Source organism: Cebus imitator, unplaced genomic scaffold (genome assembly GCF_001604975.1).
Source record: "Cebus imitator isolate Cc_AM_T3 unplaced genomic scaffold, Cebus_imitator-1.0 Scaffold156, whole genome shotgun sequence".
Lineage (NCBI taxonomy): Eukaryota > Metazoa > Chordata > Mammalia > Primates > Cebidae > Cebus > Cebus imitator.
Genome location: NW_016107471.1, coordinates 777,560 through 794,627, shown reverse-complemented (window position 1 = coordinate 794,627; position 17,068 = coordinate 777,560). Strand labels below are relative to the sequence as shown.

The window sequence follows — 17,068 nt, the reverse complement described above, 5'->3', positions numbered from 1 at the left end:
TCTCAAAAAAAAAAAAAAAAAAGAAAAAAGAAAAGAAGAAGCAGGTTTTTGTGCCACTGAGCTGTATTTTATTTTGTAGGTCAGTTCATGGGTTAATTTTTCTTTTCAAGTGGAAAAGAACCAGCAGCCTCTGTGGTTCAGGACTGGACACAATATTACTTGTCAAGCAACTGTGGTCCTTGGAAACTCTGAAAAGTCTCAAAAGTAAAACTTTTTAGACAAGACTTTATCTATATGCTTCTAATCTTGCAGTCTTCAAATTTTTCTGTCTCAGAATCCCTTTACACTATAAAAAAATCACTGAGATCCCCAAAGAGGTTTTGTTTGCGGGATTATATCTACCAATATTTACTCTATTAGACATTTTAAATGAGACACTTAAAAAATAACAACAATAAACTCATTATATGTTAACATGAATAACATGGTTTTAGTGTTATTATCCCAAAAAATAGTGAGACGAGTGCACTGTTGTGCATTTTTTGCAAATCTCTCTAATGTGTGGCTTAATATCACACAGCTGAATTCTCATATCTGCTTCTTCATCTGGTCTATCATAATGTTTTTGTCTTGTTTGGATCTGGGGTGAAGTAGATGAAGAAAATTCAGTTCCACACATATATTTAGTTGGAAAAGAAGGAGTACTTTAATATCTTTTTCAGGTAATTGTGATATTCTTTGCTACTGTATCAAAACTCAAAAAATATTGTTTTCTTAAAAGTTCACCGCAATGTGAAGTCTAAAACCTTATTAATAAACTTTATATTTTGCTGTACTAAAATTATTTATTTGAAAGGATGTTTTACTTCTGCATGATTTTGTAACATCATGCACTAGCCATGTGGAAAATTTATGGACCTGTGCAGATCTTTGAAATGTTGACATATTTAATTATATACAATAGCTACAAGTCATATTTGTTAATATTATCATCTAGATCATCAAAAAACTCCTTAAGTATTAAAAAAAAACCTCATAAGGTCGCAGGAATGGATCTAACTTTTACAAAACTCTAATTTTTCTTTGAAAGTAAATTTTGTCAAAGACAACAGACACCATCGGGTGTTTCCTTAAGGCCACAGACTCATTTCACTCATTTTAAGAAAATACCAGCTTGGCGCAGTGGCTCACCGCTGTAATCCCAAGATTTTGGGAGGCCAAGGTGGGCAGATTATCTGAGGTCAGGAGTTCCAGACCAGTCTGGTCAACATGGTAAGACCCAACCTCTACCAAAAATACAAAAATTAGCTGAGCGTAATGGCTAATTTTTGTATTTTTAGTAGAGGCTGAGTTTTACCATGATCACATAATCCCAGCTACTTGGGAGGCTGAGGCAGGAAAACTGCTTGAACCTGGGAGGCAGAGGTTCTAGTGAGCTGAGCTGAGATCACGCCACTGCACTCCAGCCTGGATGACAGAGCGAGACCAAAAAAAAAGGAAAAGGAAGACAGAAAGAAGGAAGGAAGGAAGGAAGGAAGGAAGGAAGGAAGGAAGGAAGGAAGGAGGGAGGGAGGGAGGGAGGGAGGGAGGGAGGGAGGGAGGGAGGGAGGGAGGGAGGGAGGGAGGGAGGGAGGGGAGGAAGGGAGGGAGGGAAGGAGGAAGGAAGGAAAGAAGAAAGGAAGGAAGGGAGGGAGTGAGGGAGGGAGGAAGGAAGGAAAGAAGAAAGGAAGGAAGGGAGAAAGGAAGGGGGGAAGGGAGTGAGGGAGGGAGGAAGGAAGGAAAGAAGAAAGGAAGGAAGGGAGGAAGAAAGGAAGGGAGGGAGGGAGGAAGGGAAGGAAAGAAGGAAGGAAGGGAGGGAGGGAGGAAGGAAGGAAGGAAGGGAGGAAAAATATCTGTCAAGTACCCGTCTGAATGTCTGAATAACCATATGTCATTTTATTCTTTGAAATAGAATGGTATTCCAAGAAAAACAACCAACTTAGCTCACAACTCAAACAATCACACCAATGATTTCCCTCAAGACCTAGCTTTGTATACAGCAGAAATGTTACTTGATTTTTACTAATACATTGAAATATTGTTTAAACTTCTATTGGGACCTAAAATAATGACGCTAGGAAGGAGTTTTGAAAGTGAAATTTCTATATAAGTTACATTCCATCTTAGGATGCACTTCTAAAACCATTTCAAATGTTCTAAAAGCAATACTTTTAAACTATACGTTGAGTTGAGAAGAATGCCCATTTGGCAGTGTTCTCCAAAGAAAAATAAACATTTATACTCTTAATCATAAAATGATATATGTAAATAATGTTCCATAAACTAGAACAAATTATTACAAATATGTACAAAGGTAAACTGTTAAATTAGATGGAGTGAGGGAGAAAGTAAATCAACTAAATGCACCACTTCTACAGAAAAACAAACCAACACTTATGTCCCCCTGACGATAGTTAGGTGGTAGATGTTAGAAGTGTTCATTTACCACATTGCGGCAAGAAGCAAAAACATCGCTGTACAAAATGGAGCATTCTTTCTTGGCATAAGGAAATTTGTTCTGATGTGCCTCACAGGGTTTAATCGTTTCATCTGGATTTTCACACTGTTGAAAAAATTAGAGAGAGAAAAGAAGTTTTTAAAGGGATAATTTCTCAAGCAGAGTAACCTACCCAACTTCACTCATTACAACTGCACCTAATACATTCTCATTCTTTTAGATAGGATTTGCATAAAGCACCTGCTCACATTCAATTCAATGTTAATTGCATATATTATTTTTGAACGCAACTAAACAGAATAATAAAGTCATGGCAATATTAGAGATAGAGTGGTGATAAATGATTTTTAAATTCTCTTAAACACAACATTTACATGCCTTAAAAATTACATGAGCATGATCTCTTTCTTTCATTTTCATCTCCTTCATTTCTGTCACAAATCGTCTGAGGGGTTGTATGTACTCAAATCTCTGCAGACTCAATTCCCATACATGCAGCAGTTTGGCCTCTTCCTTCCCTAACCCACTTCCCTGACACTGCCCTGAAAAAAATATCATCTATGACCTCTTCATTACTAAATATAAAGGCAGTTTTTCAGTCTTCCATCTTGCTTGACTTTTGCTGCCTTTGATTCTATTTAATACTTTACCCTTGTTAAATGTCTCTCCTCATTTGGTTTTAGTAACATAATTTTCTGCTGGGTTTCCTTACATTGGCTGTTGTTCCCTAATTTCTTTCTCCTTCCTTTCTTTGCAAAGCTTAATCCTCAAATCTCTATTTTTCTCATTCTGTACATGTGTCCTGGCTTCAATGCCCTGAATATATTAGTAACTGCAAAATCCATATGTCCATCCAACATCTCCTTCCTGAATTTCAAAACTGGACATTTCCACCTAAATATCTCTGTCCTTCTCTCTCAGCAGATCCTAACCATCCCTACCTACACCATTGTCCTTCCCCGGCTATCCATATTCATTGCCTCCTCTTTGCCCTGCCTCGGGGAGAAATAGCAACATCTTCCTAGTAAGCCAGGAAAGTCGGAGACTTCTTGAAACCTCCAAATTCATCCTTCCTAATACCGTCTTTCAGCAGATGCTAATGATTTTTATCATTAATGCTTCCCAAATTTATACAGTTTTCTAAATCTCTACTGACTTAATATTTCTAGCTGGCTCTTAATATTTCCTCTTGGCTCTTGTATCTTGCAGGTCTATACTTTGCATTTCAGCTATTATCTATTTCAAACCTTACACCACATCCAAAATGAACTTCTTGAAATTCACTTTATGTACCACACTCTCTCCAGCCTGACATCTTCTAGGTGGCTGCTCCCTCCTTTGCCTGTTATATTCTTTCCCATAAATTTTACTTTCTTAGCTCCTATAAATCTTATAAGAGTCATCTCCAGGGTGCCTTTTCCAGGAACTTTTCTTGGACCATCACAATCCCCGCTTTGTGTGCACTTCTATCAAAGCAACTACCTTACTATGTTCTAACTGTTAACATTTCCACCTCTAAATTTTCCACCTATAGACTCTAAATTCCTTAAAGGCAAAGACTGTGATTTATCCATATTGTGTCTGTATGTAATGGAAAACATTAAGTGCTATATAAAAAGTAGTGAATTTTTTTTTTTTTTTTGAGATGGATTTCACTCTTTGTTGCCCAGGCTGGAGTGCAGTAGTGCAATCTTGGCTCACTGCAACCTCCACTTCCTGGGTTCAAGTGATTCTCCTGTCTCAGTCTCCTGAGTACCTGGGATCACAGGCACCTGCTATGATACCCGGCTAATTTTTGTATTTTTAGTAGAGACAGGGTTTCACCATATTGGCCAGGCTGGTATCAAACTCCTGCCCTCAGATGATCTGCCCACCTTGGCCTCCCAAAGTGCTGGGATTACAAGCGTCAGCCACTGTGCCCAGCCATGAATTTTTTTTTAAAATGATATGAATTCTAGCTTTGTCATCAGGTATAAATAACAAACTCATTTTGAGGGGTTGTAAAATTATTTGACTACACCAAATATTTAAGTATCACTAGAAATTAGTTACATCTTAATTCATTTGCAGATAGAAAAAATGTAAAATGATTTTTTTTTCAAAAAAGTCTAAAGGTAAAAAAATAAGATAGCCACAATTAAAAGGATTTTGTCTCTCTCAATATAGTAGATATTTTAGATATTAAAAAGTACAATTTTGTACTCTTAAGCTTAGACCACACTCAAATATTACTGAATGGAATAAATGTTTTACTCCATCCCCTCTTTATTCTTCAAAGATATTTAGACATATTAGTAAACTAGGCAAAATACAGAAGTAACGAACCAAATGGTAACCAATCAGGAAACTGTGATTTCCTATCAAACACTCCTATCAATTAAAAAGAACAATAGGCTAAAAAGAAAGTAGAAGAAAGAATAGAACCAATTTCCAATTTGACACTGTTTTCTGAGTTAGCTCATCATTTTTCAAAATGTGTTTCACATAACACTATTTCCTTGAGAATTAATAAATAAAATATAGATTCTGTCAGTAAGTTTGGAAAATCCTTCAAACATATCTCTCCTTTATAGGCTTACAATGCCTCAAGAAACCCTTTAAAAGATAAATATGTCAAAATTAATTTAGCTAACTGCTGCCAAAGGCAGTTGACCACAACCTACACACACACACACACACACACACACACACACAAACAAACACGTGTCCCCCTTCATTTCATGTAATACTAATAACATGACTGTTGAGAAATTCTGTCTTCATTTATTTATTTATTTGAACTGGCAAAAGTTCTAACATCCTTTAAAATGCAGATACATTGATAATGCAATTTGCTATGGTGAGGAAAACATGACGGAGAAGAATTTGAATGTCACCTCTGCTACTTTCTGGCCATATAATATTAGACAAGGCCTTTAACTTCCCTGATCCTCAATTTCTTCATCTATAATAAGGAGACAACATCCTCTATATGATAAAGTTATCAGAAAAATTACATGAGAAGATAAATATGCAAGTTTATCAGCTATAAATTACTATGAAAATAGTATGTAAAATAATATTACCTAAATAAGAATAAAATGTTCTAGTGAAAAAATATTCTTAAAAATTTTTGTTGACTTCTAAAATACATTTATGTAACTTACCTGTCCTAATGCCCAACTATCTCCAAATACCTGAGCATTTCTCACTTCCAAGTTATTAGATGTGGTCATATCATTTGAAGTACATTTATCAAAGTTTCCACACAACCCTGATAGCTTGTTCTAAAGTAAGAGAAAATCACCAGGAAATAGTCTATAATCACTGTAACATTTAAGGACTCATATTCATTAAAATTTTTGAGACATTTCAAATATACATTTAAGAATTTTTAGATCAATCATTTTAAAAAATTAACTTGAACAAAGTGGATTTTCTTATGCCAATTGAATTATAGTTGGTGATTATTTTAAATTTACAGAAATATTTTACCCAATTTCAAGTCCTATTTATCCACACTTACCAGTGTCTTAGCATTAATACAACTAATAACATAAATAACTTGGAAAAGTTTAATTCAAATAATACAGTACATATGAAAGTGTATGTGTATACAAGTGTATATGTGTGTTTATACATAATTCATGCGTATATATATATATATATATATAACTCATAATTATATACATTCCCATCCTTGTTAGAAACAAGGATATAGAATGAAGAATGGCAGATATATTCCCTACTTGCTGGAATATATCATATTGCCCACTTGTTGAAAACAAGTTAACCATTTGTTTTTCCACATCCCCCTTCCTGATGCCTCAGCTTTAGGATAACTACTGTTAGTGGCCACTGTCTTTGAACAGATGTGATCTCTGAAAACAGAGGCCCCATGGAAATAAGTGGTTATAGCAGATGTAATTCTATGATTATTGCCTGCTTTGCCAGAGACATAGGCAGCCTACTTCACCAATAAGGGATGCATTCTATTCTTCAATATTGAAGAGAGCGTTCAGCATGTTTAAATTCAAGGTTTTAAGGAGTGATTCTATTGCTTTTAGGAAATATCACTGCAAGTTCTCCTCCTTCATCTACTAGTAAAATATATTCTTATTCCTGTTGGAAACAAGGATATAGGATGAACAGCGAAGAATATTAGTTGAAGAAAGATAGCAATGACTAAAGGTTATTTCAGATTCATCAAAGAAGTGCAAGATGCTACCATACTTAAGAATAGATCTTCAGGCTTTATTCTTCTTAAAATTGAAAGACTATAACTTTAATATACAATCATATCTTACATTTACAACATATCAAAATCTTTTTTAAATGTATCTTTTCTATATTTTTGAGAAGATACTGTTGCTATTCTAATTTTTCTCTAATTTGACAAAAATCATATCCATGAGTCTCAGTCTCAATTTCAGACAAACTAGAGTTTAAAAAATACATCAGTATTTTGAAAACAACTTTAATATATTAATTTAAAATATTCAAATAAAATATTCAAATAAATATTCAAAATATTTAATCAAATTTTAAATATTTTAAATAGTAAACTACTTAACAATATTTAATAAAAATATGCAACAGGGAATAGTATATAAAATAATTTAAAATGTAAATTGCCAAAAATTGTAAGCAACTCAGATTGGATATTCAACCAGGAATGGATAAATAAACTGTGTGGTACATCCGTACAACATAATACTACTCAGCAGTTTAAAATTCATACAACAACTTATATGAATCTTAAATATATTTTGCCAAGTCAAAGAAGCCAGACCCAAAAGACTATACATTGTGCAATTCCATTTATATAATGTCTGATAAAGGTAAAACCATAGCAGTGGAAAATATAATCAGTGGTTGTCTGAGGTTACAAGGTAAAGATAGGGGTTGACAATAAAGAAGCAACATGAAGTAAATTTGCAGGTTGATAGGTATGTTCTATGTAGAACAGTTGCGGTGGATACAAGGCTCCATGTATAATATGGTTTGGCTCCGTGCCCCCACTCAAATCACATCTCGAATTACAATCTCCACATGTCAAGGGAAGGACATGGTGAGAGGTGACTGAATCATGGGGTGGTTTCCCCCAAGCAGTTCTTGTGATAGTGAGGGAGTTCTCACAAGATTTGATGGTTTAAAAGTGTGGCATTTCCTTCTCACTTTCTCTCTTTCCTGACACCTTGTGAAGAAGGTGCTTGCTTTTCCTTTGCCTTCCACCATGATTGTAAGTTCCCTGAGGCCTCCCCAGTTATGCAGAACTGTGAGTCAATTAAACCTCTTTTCTTTATAAATTACTCAGTGTCAGGTAGTTCTTTATAGCAGTGTGAAAATGTACTAACACAATGCATTTGTCAAAATCCGTAGACCTGGACACAATAAGAGTAAATTTTTTTACATTTAAAAAATAATTTTTCGAGACCATCCTGGTCAACATGGTGAAACCCCGTCTCTACTAAAAACTACAAAAAATTAGCTGGGCATGGTGGCGCGTGCCTGTAATCCCAGCTACTCAGGAGGCTGAGGCAGGAGAATTGCCTGAACCCAGGAGACGGAGGTTGCGGTGAGCCGAGATCGCGCCATTGCACTCCAGCCTGGGTAACAAGAGCGAAACTCCGTCTCAAAAAAAAAAAATAATAATAATAATAATAATAATAATAATTTTACTGCATGTAAACTTGAAAAGAATATCCAGAATGTGGAGAAAAACATAGAACGCAAATTGTAAGAATGGAATCTAGTTGTATCATGAACGGATCACATAATCAAGCTGAAGAAAGAGAGAAGAAAGCTGGTCTATGTACCTTGGAAAACTGGAAACTGCAAGGTTAAAGTCAAAAAGAACTGTACACAAATGCTGTACTTAGTTGGCAAAGTACTTTTTCACAAGGGTATGAGTTAGTAATTCTGAAAATATAAACTACTTCTTAAAGAAAAACATTAATCATTTTATTTTCATCAAACATCAAAAAGTAAATGTGATTTTATTCATTGCATCTCACTTGGAGCTTAGGTTGACTTACCTTCCACTGTGGCCCAACTTTGATATGAATAGTTGTCTTCCTATCCCAAAGAATAGTGATATCTTTCTCTGGGAAGTACACTACAATATAGTAACCAGCCTTCCAAAGCTGGTAGGTAGGTTTGTTTTCCAGAAAAAAACCTGATCGTTTCTTTAAAAAAAAATAGAAAAGAAACAAAATGAGTATGTTCTCTAATCAAAATATATCAAATTAATTTAGTTAATATTTACCAACAACTATCTATGTACTAATATTGTTATTTGGTCATGTCTTTTCTGAATTCTGTAAGAAAAGACACAACAATTGCACAAAATAGGAAATACATAAAAATTGATAACCAGATACAAACTAGCAGATGAACTCCACATATATAAATGGGCGAAGGGAAAAGGTATTTCAGTTACATGTGAGGAAGAACAAAACAAGGGAGTGGACACAGAATACATTAAGTGATATCCCTGCCGAACTGGAAATTCTACATCTGTGATGAATAAATATGACAGAATGAAAAAAGGTATGGCCTTGCCTGCAAAAGAGAGAAATTTGGTCCTGCTTATGTTTCTGAGGAGTTAATGAGAGCATAGAAATAGTCTACTGACTTCATTAAATATTTACGGAAAATCAGAATTATTAAGTTTGGTAGGAGACATAGCCTTCGCAATTCAGAAAAAAAGAAGCTGTGAGTGCTTCCTTTAAGTGAAAAGGTGAAAGTTCTCTACTTAATGAGAAAGAAAAAAAAATTGCATGCTGAAGTTTCTAGGCATACAATTTCTAAGATCTATGGTAAGAATGAATCTTCTACCTGTGAAATTGTGAGGAAGGAAAAAAAATTCATGCTAGTTTTGCTGCTGCATATTAAACTGCAAAATTGACAGCCACAGTGCATGGTAAGTGCTTAGTTAAGATGGAAAAGGCATTAATTTGTGGGTAGAAGACATGAGCAGAAACGTGTTCTGGTTGATGGCAACTTGGTCTGCTACTATCTACGGTTTCAGGCATCCACTGGAGGTCTTGGAGCCTAACGCTCATAGATAAGGGGGAACTACTGTATGTGTGTAGTGGGGTGGGAAGGGTTGAATTACCATCAGAGGGACTCAGGAAGGCTTCTTGCAAGGGGTGGGTGTGAACTGATCTGCAAGAGATTATGCATAGCAAGCCATACAGGGTTGGGAATGAGAATGCAGAAGAAATCCTTCCAAACAAAAGAAATGGCTTGAATCAAGACATGGGGACAAGAAAGTCAAAGATTTCTTCACAACTAAGGAGAGTACCAAAAGGTTAGAGCATGAATTACATGATGTATCATAGCCTGAGATCTTTTGCAACCAAGTGACCCATACAGAGTAATTATCACATGTGCAAAATGTAGTCAGTAATGGCTTTCGAACAGGGAAGTGGCAGACCATGGTTGGTCTATTAAAAGAAGATAATTTATGCAGTAGAAATGATAAAGCAGAAAGAAACGAGAGATGGAAGACACCGGGAAATGTTAGAGTACTTTTATCATAAAGTCGGAATACACAATATTCTTCATGAGCAAGGGCTGTACATGGTTATATTGAATCTGACCTTGAAATTAACTCATATAATAACTTCAAAAATGCACAGTTAACATCAAAGTAAGACAAATTTGGCCAGAAGCAAAAAAATTGGGAAAAAGATAGGAAATTCTTTGGTTACTTTTCTCCTTCAAATAATAACAAAAGCATAGTTTGAAAATACTGCACTACAGTAGACTTTTTAATAAATATTTCAAAGGAAAAATGAAATAAATTTGGTCATATCCATAAGAAGTTTTCAGTCTCCTAGATCAAGGTCATACTTAAAACAGGTGTACAATATATTATACAAAACAGTATATATTGTATATAACCATATGTTTTGTTAACTGGCTCTCCCTGATTTCATATCCTTCCACTTCCCAATCCCCACCCTCACTGACTAGGCTTCAGCTATGCTGACCCTCTTTCTGTTCTTCAAATTTACCTAAGCTTTTACCCATCTCAAGTGTGCTCTTGGCATTCCTCCTGCTAGGAACTCTGTTCTCCCAGATCTTGGTGTCATGGCCTCATTCCCATCAGTTGTGACCCATTTGCTCCCTCCTCTGTGAAGCCTCCCCGTTTGCCCCAATAGAAATTTCATCCTCAAGACAGGCTGGATTGGTGGACATTTGGACAGTGCAATGCTCTTCTGAGCAAGGGTAGTCCCTTGCTCAGAAGTGGACCCCCTACTTGAGGTTTCATATTCTGTAATTGCCAACTTGAAATTCTAATTTTAGCTGTGAATTAGTGTTTTGTCAGTGAAGTTCAATGAGACAAAGAATTATGTGTCTGGGCCTTGAAGCCACGTCTCACATCTCCTGCTATCCGCCCAACCTCCCCGGGATTGGTTCTCAGGTGCCTGCTTCTCTGCAGCCACCCAGAGACCACTGCTTCGCTCCATTCACAGCACAGAGGCAGGATTAGTTGGACTTATGTATGTACACCTAAGTGCCAAGTTGGAATTATGAGGCAAGGAGGGTGCACAGCACTGACAGGGTGTGCACTTACCTCAGGGCTATCCCTATACTTGAGTGACCATGGCATTCAATGATGATTCTTTAAAAAACACCATGACGCATCAAGAAAGAACATGAAACAAGAAAATAAAACATTTTCCCTGTTTTGAACAAATTGTATAGCTTGCCCTGCCCCCAAGTTAGTCTCTGCCACAAAACCTACTTCTGTTGTTTCCACTGCACTTTTTAGTATCTTTCTATCATCTTGTCTTTGACTTTATTATTTCTCTTTTGCTCAGTTTAGTTTTGCATCAGTTATCCTGACACAAATGTACATCTTTTCTATTTGGCTTTAGACATAAAATCCTTCATTTCCATTAACTAGGGCAGTTTACTACAAGAAAATCCTCTTCAGTCAAAGGGAGTTGCCATATGCCTTACTTTTCAGATTCATAAGTAATACGTCTCATTAGAAAAGTGAGGTATTATGAATTGTCCAAAATAGAGATCTTCACTTCAGATGAGAATTAGAGCACTTTAAACAAACTCTAATGATGTTAGCAAGGCAAGTTAGAAATACGGAGAATTAAAATATTTAAAGTACAGCTTAAATAAATCAAAATATGTATATCTTATACATTTGATAATATTAGAATTGTACATTTACATATGAAAAATAACAGAGCTTTTTTTTTTTTCTTCCCCTGGATGGGTGATCCATCTACCATAAAATAAACAGCACTTATTTTTCACTTTTCATGTTTGAGAAAAAAATATTGCAGGGGATTTCTTTAGAGTCAAACTCTTTTTATGCCTTTTCATAAAAAGATTAACTTATGTCATACAGCCTATATAAAGGAGATTCATTAACACCTTCATACAAGTGAAAATTGGAAATTGAAAGTTATGTGGAGTTGTAATCACCACCAAATGTGTGACCAAATGTGTTAAACTGTCTTTATAAGACCCTTTACTATTTTCTGCTTCTTTTTTTAACATCCTTGTTTTTAGAAATAACCTTCAGCTATAAATGACTATCTGGTTGGTGGTTATGACAAACTGCTGTAATTACTTTAAAAACATGTCAACACGATTGTAGAAACTCTGTTTTGCCCAAAGTTTGATTGCTGCCCAGTTAGTTTCAATGTTTCTGACTGAAAGATGAGTTATGTTTTAAGGTAATTGTTCTCAAACTTTAGTGTGCACAAGAATTTCAGGTACCACTAAAAATGTCAATTTTGCTTTCAACATCAGCCATTCCAATTACTGAAGTAGGTCTCAGGAACCAACACTTACAAGAAAAATTCCAGATGATTTTAATGAAGATTTGTAGACCAAACTGAGAGAAAACACTGCTCTAAAAAAATTCTCAGAATATAGCTCAGTTTTTAAAGGCCATTTGTCAAATCATGTTCTTTCTTTTTTTTTTTTTTTTTTTGAGATGGAGTTTCACTCTTGTTACCCAGGCTGGAGTGCAATGGCACGATCTCGGCTCACCACAACCTCCGCCTCCTGGGTTCAGGCAATTCTCCTGCCTCAGCCTCCTGAGTAGCTGGGATTACAGGCATGCACCACCATGCCCAGCTAATTTTTTCTATTTTTAGTAGAGACGGGGTTTCGCCATGTTGACCAGGATGGGCTCGATCTCTTGACCTCGTGATCCACCTGCCTCAGCCTCCCAAAGTGCTGGGATTACAGGCGTGAGCCACCGCACCCGGCCAAATCACGTACTTTCTAGCTCTAACATTTCTTGTCTATAAAATAAGGTTCAAATATCTTGTACCATTCAAGAGCTTCCATAGTCGGGACTCAGCCCCCTCAATCCATTGCCTTTACCCAATGTCCCCTGAAAGGCAGCTGGTCAGGACACTCCTCAATGAATCTCCTTGCCACTTCCTCCATACGCTGTCCTATACAGTGTGCTTCCACCAATCTAAATGGCCTGCAGTTATCCAAACATGCCATTTCATCTCTCAGCTCTGCTCCACTGAGTGGGTTTATTCCTCTGTACTGATTGCTACCCTACTCCCTCTCTTCACTCAGCTAATGCCGTCTCATCCTTTAAGACTCAATGCAAATCATTTCCTCCAGAGCATGTCATCTGAGCCTTCAAAAATAGGGAAGATAAAGGAGATCAGAAGAATCATTTCTTCAAATCCTTTAATTTATATTTTCATTTCAATCCTCACACAAACTAAAGAAATAGATTCTAAAATCTTCCCAAATTAACAGATGGGAAAGCTGCAGCTTGGAGAGGTTAAGTAAACTTGCCCAAAGTTACAGAGCAAGTAGGCGATGGAACAGAGGTTCCAAGTTAGTACTGAGTGAGTCTGAAGTCTATGCTCTTAACAACCACCCTAAGTGCCCCAGGTTGCTTTACATGTTCTTCCCAGGAGTTCCCATATTATCCTATATAAATTCCTGCCAGAGGACACCATGCTGCACATCCTTATTTACCTGATTGTATGCCTCATTTGAGCAGAAACTTCTTAAAAGCAAACATAGTGTTATTTCACTGTTGTAGCCCCGATAATTAGCATGTTTTGATATTCAGTAAACATTATAAAAGAATGTATGACATGAATGAATGAATGAATGAATGAATGAATGAAATTTATTCATTCTTTTAAATTGGGCAGGCTCCAAGAATACAAGAAACAAGAACTTGGAGACAATTGGGGAAGATAACCTCACAAGCAGTTTGATTAAAGTATGATACACGTTCTAATAGGGTGCTTGAGAGTATGAGGTGGAGCTCCCTGGAGGAGGTATGATAAGACATATTGCATAAGAATAAGTTAAATGAAAAGACAGATGCAGGAAGGAGTGATAATATTAATGAAGGACTAATAAGATGCTCCACCTTCTTGAATATGGGCTTAAAGCAGAAAGTGGTAACAGAGCAGGCAGGAGAGGTGGGTAACAGCCAGATTGGCAAGGCCTTGGAGGAGCAGTGGGAAGGCATCTGAAAGTCTTGAAGAACCAGAGTGACATATTAGATTTCCATTAAAAATGTACATGTACAAGGCCAGGCACAGTGGCTCACGCCTGTAATTCCAGCACTCTGGGAGGATGAGGCAGGTGAATCACCTGAGGTCAGAAGTGCAAGACCAGCCTAACAAACATGGTAAAACCCTGTCTACTAAAAAACACCAAAATTAGCCTGGTGTGGTGGCACACATCTGTAATCCCAGCTACTTGGGAGGCCGAGGCAGAAGAATTGCTTGAACCCAGGAGGCAGAGGTTATACTGCACTGCAGCCTGGGCAACAGATTGAGACTCAGTCTCAAAAAAAAAAAAAGTACAAATAAAACTACCCATGCTATAGTATGTGAGGAGGGATTAAAGGTGAAAGACTAAAACTAGAAGCCAGGAGTCTAGTCTGGAAGCTACTGAACTAATCTGAACTAATTAAGGCAACAGATGAGGATTACAAGGACTCAGAAGGAGACTATAGGAATGAAAACAAGAGGGAGGAATTGGCATACAGAGAAGGAAAGTAAGAAGTAAGAAGAGAGAAGTCAAGCATAATTTACTGAAGCCACACAAAATGAAAAAGAAAAAACAATGTAGATCTCCTAACCACCTACAGAGAGAAGCAGCCCAAATCATTTCTATTCGATTTTCAGTATCCTCAGGACAAGTTCAAATGATCCTGAAAGAAATAATTCACTAACCTGTTTGTAAGGAGTATCATTCAGGTAAATTTCAGTATCCCCAACTGAAATCAAAACACTTTTAGAACAAACAATATCGTTGTCAAAGCATTTCTTGTTCTGGGCAATGACAGATATATCTGAATCATCTGTACTCTGAAATGTCAAAAATATTTTATTAATATAAATACATACAATCTATATTATTTTTATTTTTATTAAGAAATCTTAAAGATCAATATTGACAATGGATTGCATCAGAATTGAAAAACAACTTACCTCTAAAATAAAAAGTCATTTTAAACTAACAATGTGAAGAATTTTATAGAAATATAGTAGGATAGCTCGATCTTTAGACACGTAAAATATCTTTGTTAAAATTTTGTTGTTCCAGCCAAGTTTTTTACCATTTAATTATTATAACTCAAATGTATAAACCAATTTCATTTTCTTTATCAATAAATAATCAAGAAAACAATAGATCACTTAGGGGAATCTTTAAAAAAATATTCACTTGAAACATGTCTTTTATCTTAAGCATATTTCTGGCTGAATAATTCTGTGTCTACAAATTAGATTTCAAATAGACACCAAACTTTGGTATTTGTTAGTAAATAAAACAATGTGTATTATTTGAGAGCTTGCTTTGAATTTTACATATATTATCCAATTTAATTATTATGAAAACTTTCTGGATTAGGTATTAGTTCCATTTTACAGAAGAGAAAACTGAGGTTAATGGGGATTAATTGATTATCTAAGGTCGAATAGCTAAATAAGTGCAGGGTCAGCTTTCAAATCCCTTATCTGTTTTGTCTTGTCTTGATGCCACTTGTAAAGAAATTAGGAAGGGTCTAGCAATGGTTGAGAAGAAAAGACAATTTTAGGTTATAGGGAATCCCTAACTTCAAGGAACATTATTTATTCTCTCTACTCTAAACGAAACATTTCACCTCCAGTTAGACCCCTTTCTTTGGCAACTCCCCAGTCCATCCACTAAGTCACTCCTTAGAATCAAAGTTTCTAATTTTCTCTCCCAGTTTAATGGATAGGTTTCTTCAATTGTACTGACTCTGGAAATTTTATTATAAAATATTTTTAGTATTCGTTCTTTAAAAGTTTTAATTGGCAACTTATACTTGTATATATTTATGAGATACATGTATATAATGTGAAATAATTAAATAAAACTAACATATTCATCAACTCATATACTTACCATTTTTCTAGGAAGAAAGAACATGCTTCTTGTCAAATTTTCAAAGTGGTCCTAATCTCCCCCAAAGTTAAAAGCCACTGCTCTAAGAGCCCTTTCACTAACTGTGGACAGTAGAGATCTCATTAAAAGGCAAGGAAGAAATGTGACATTTCTCTTTGGATTCAATGTCCAATTTTCAAAGGCCCACACACGTTTTCTGAATCTTTTCCATTTTGAGATATATGGGTCAGTGTTTATTTTCATAGTAAGAAAAAGTCATTAAATGTTTGGCAATCATAGGCCAGGCATGGTGGCTCACGCCTGTAATCCCAGTACTTTAAGACCCAAGGTGGGCAGATCACTTGAGGTCAGGAGTTCAAGACCAGCCTGTCCAATAGGGTGAAACCCTGTCTCTACTAAAAAGACCAAAATTAGCCGGGCATGGTGGCGCACAACTATAGACCCAACTCCTAGGGAGGCTGAGGCAAGAGAATCACTTGAACCTGGGAGGCTGAAGTTGCAGTGAGCCAAGATCACACCACTGTACACCAGGACTCCAGCCTGGGTGACAGAGTGAGACTCTATCTTAAAGAAAAAAAAAAAAATGTTTGGCAATCATTCATAGTGGTCTTTTTTTTAGAGAGATGGGGTCTTGCCGTGTCACCCAGTGCTGGAGTACAGTGGCATGATCATGACTCACTGCAGCCTCAACTTTCCAGGCTCAAACAACTCTTCCACCTTATACTCCTGAGTAGCTGGGAGACTACAGGTATATGCCACCACAACTGGCCAATTTTTAAAACTTTTTGAAGAGTCAGGGTCTTACTATGTCACCCAGGCTGGTCTCAAACTACTGGGCTCAAGTGATCCATTCACTTCAGCTTCCCAAAATGCTATGTTTAGAGGTGTATGACACCTTGTCTGATGATCATACAGGTCTAATGTAAATTCTCCACACCTAGTTTTCCACAACTGGCAATATGAACACTAGCTCAATACATCTCTTATTTTGGCTAATATCTTTCTGTCTTTTTAATAAATATTATAGCATAGTGCCTAGAGGATAGGTTTTTAATGAATGGTATTGATGGATTAATTAATGTGTCCCTCTGTAACCCATTTTTCCTTCATAAATGCTGGGAGCTATTGCTTCTTTTTAAACAATCCTTTTGCAAAGCATTGCCTAAATTTTGAAAAGTGGAATAATAAGGGTCATTAAGATGATTATGCCATTGTACTACTCAAAAAAATAATCTTATACCT

General features: G+C 36.2%; 1 protein-coding gene across 1 annotated transcript in view; it reads right to left on the bottom strand.

Annotated features, from left to right (window-relative positions):
- The window catches only part of OTOGL (otogelin like), a 202,897-nt gene that overhangs the window by 73,426 nt on the left and 112,403 nt on the right, over positions 1-17,068 (bottom strand). Inside the window, exons 28-31 of the mRNA XM_017543473.2 lie at positions 14,629-14,763; positions 8,455-8,604; positions 5,584-5,703; positions 2,426-2,542 (exon numbers count right to left, since the gene is read on the bottom strand). Coding sequence (XP_017398962.1) covers positions 2,426-2,542; positions 5,584-5,703; positions 8,455-8,604; positions 14,629-14,763 — 522 coding nt within the window. The remainder of the gene's footprint in view (positions 1-2,425; positions 2,543-5,583; positions 5,704-8,454; positions 8,605-14,628; positions 14,764-17,068) is intronic.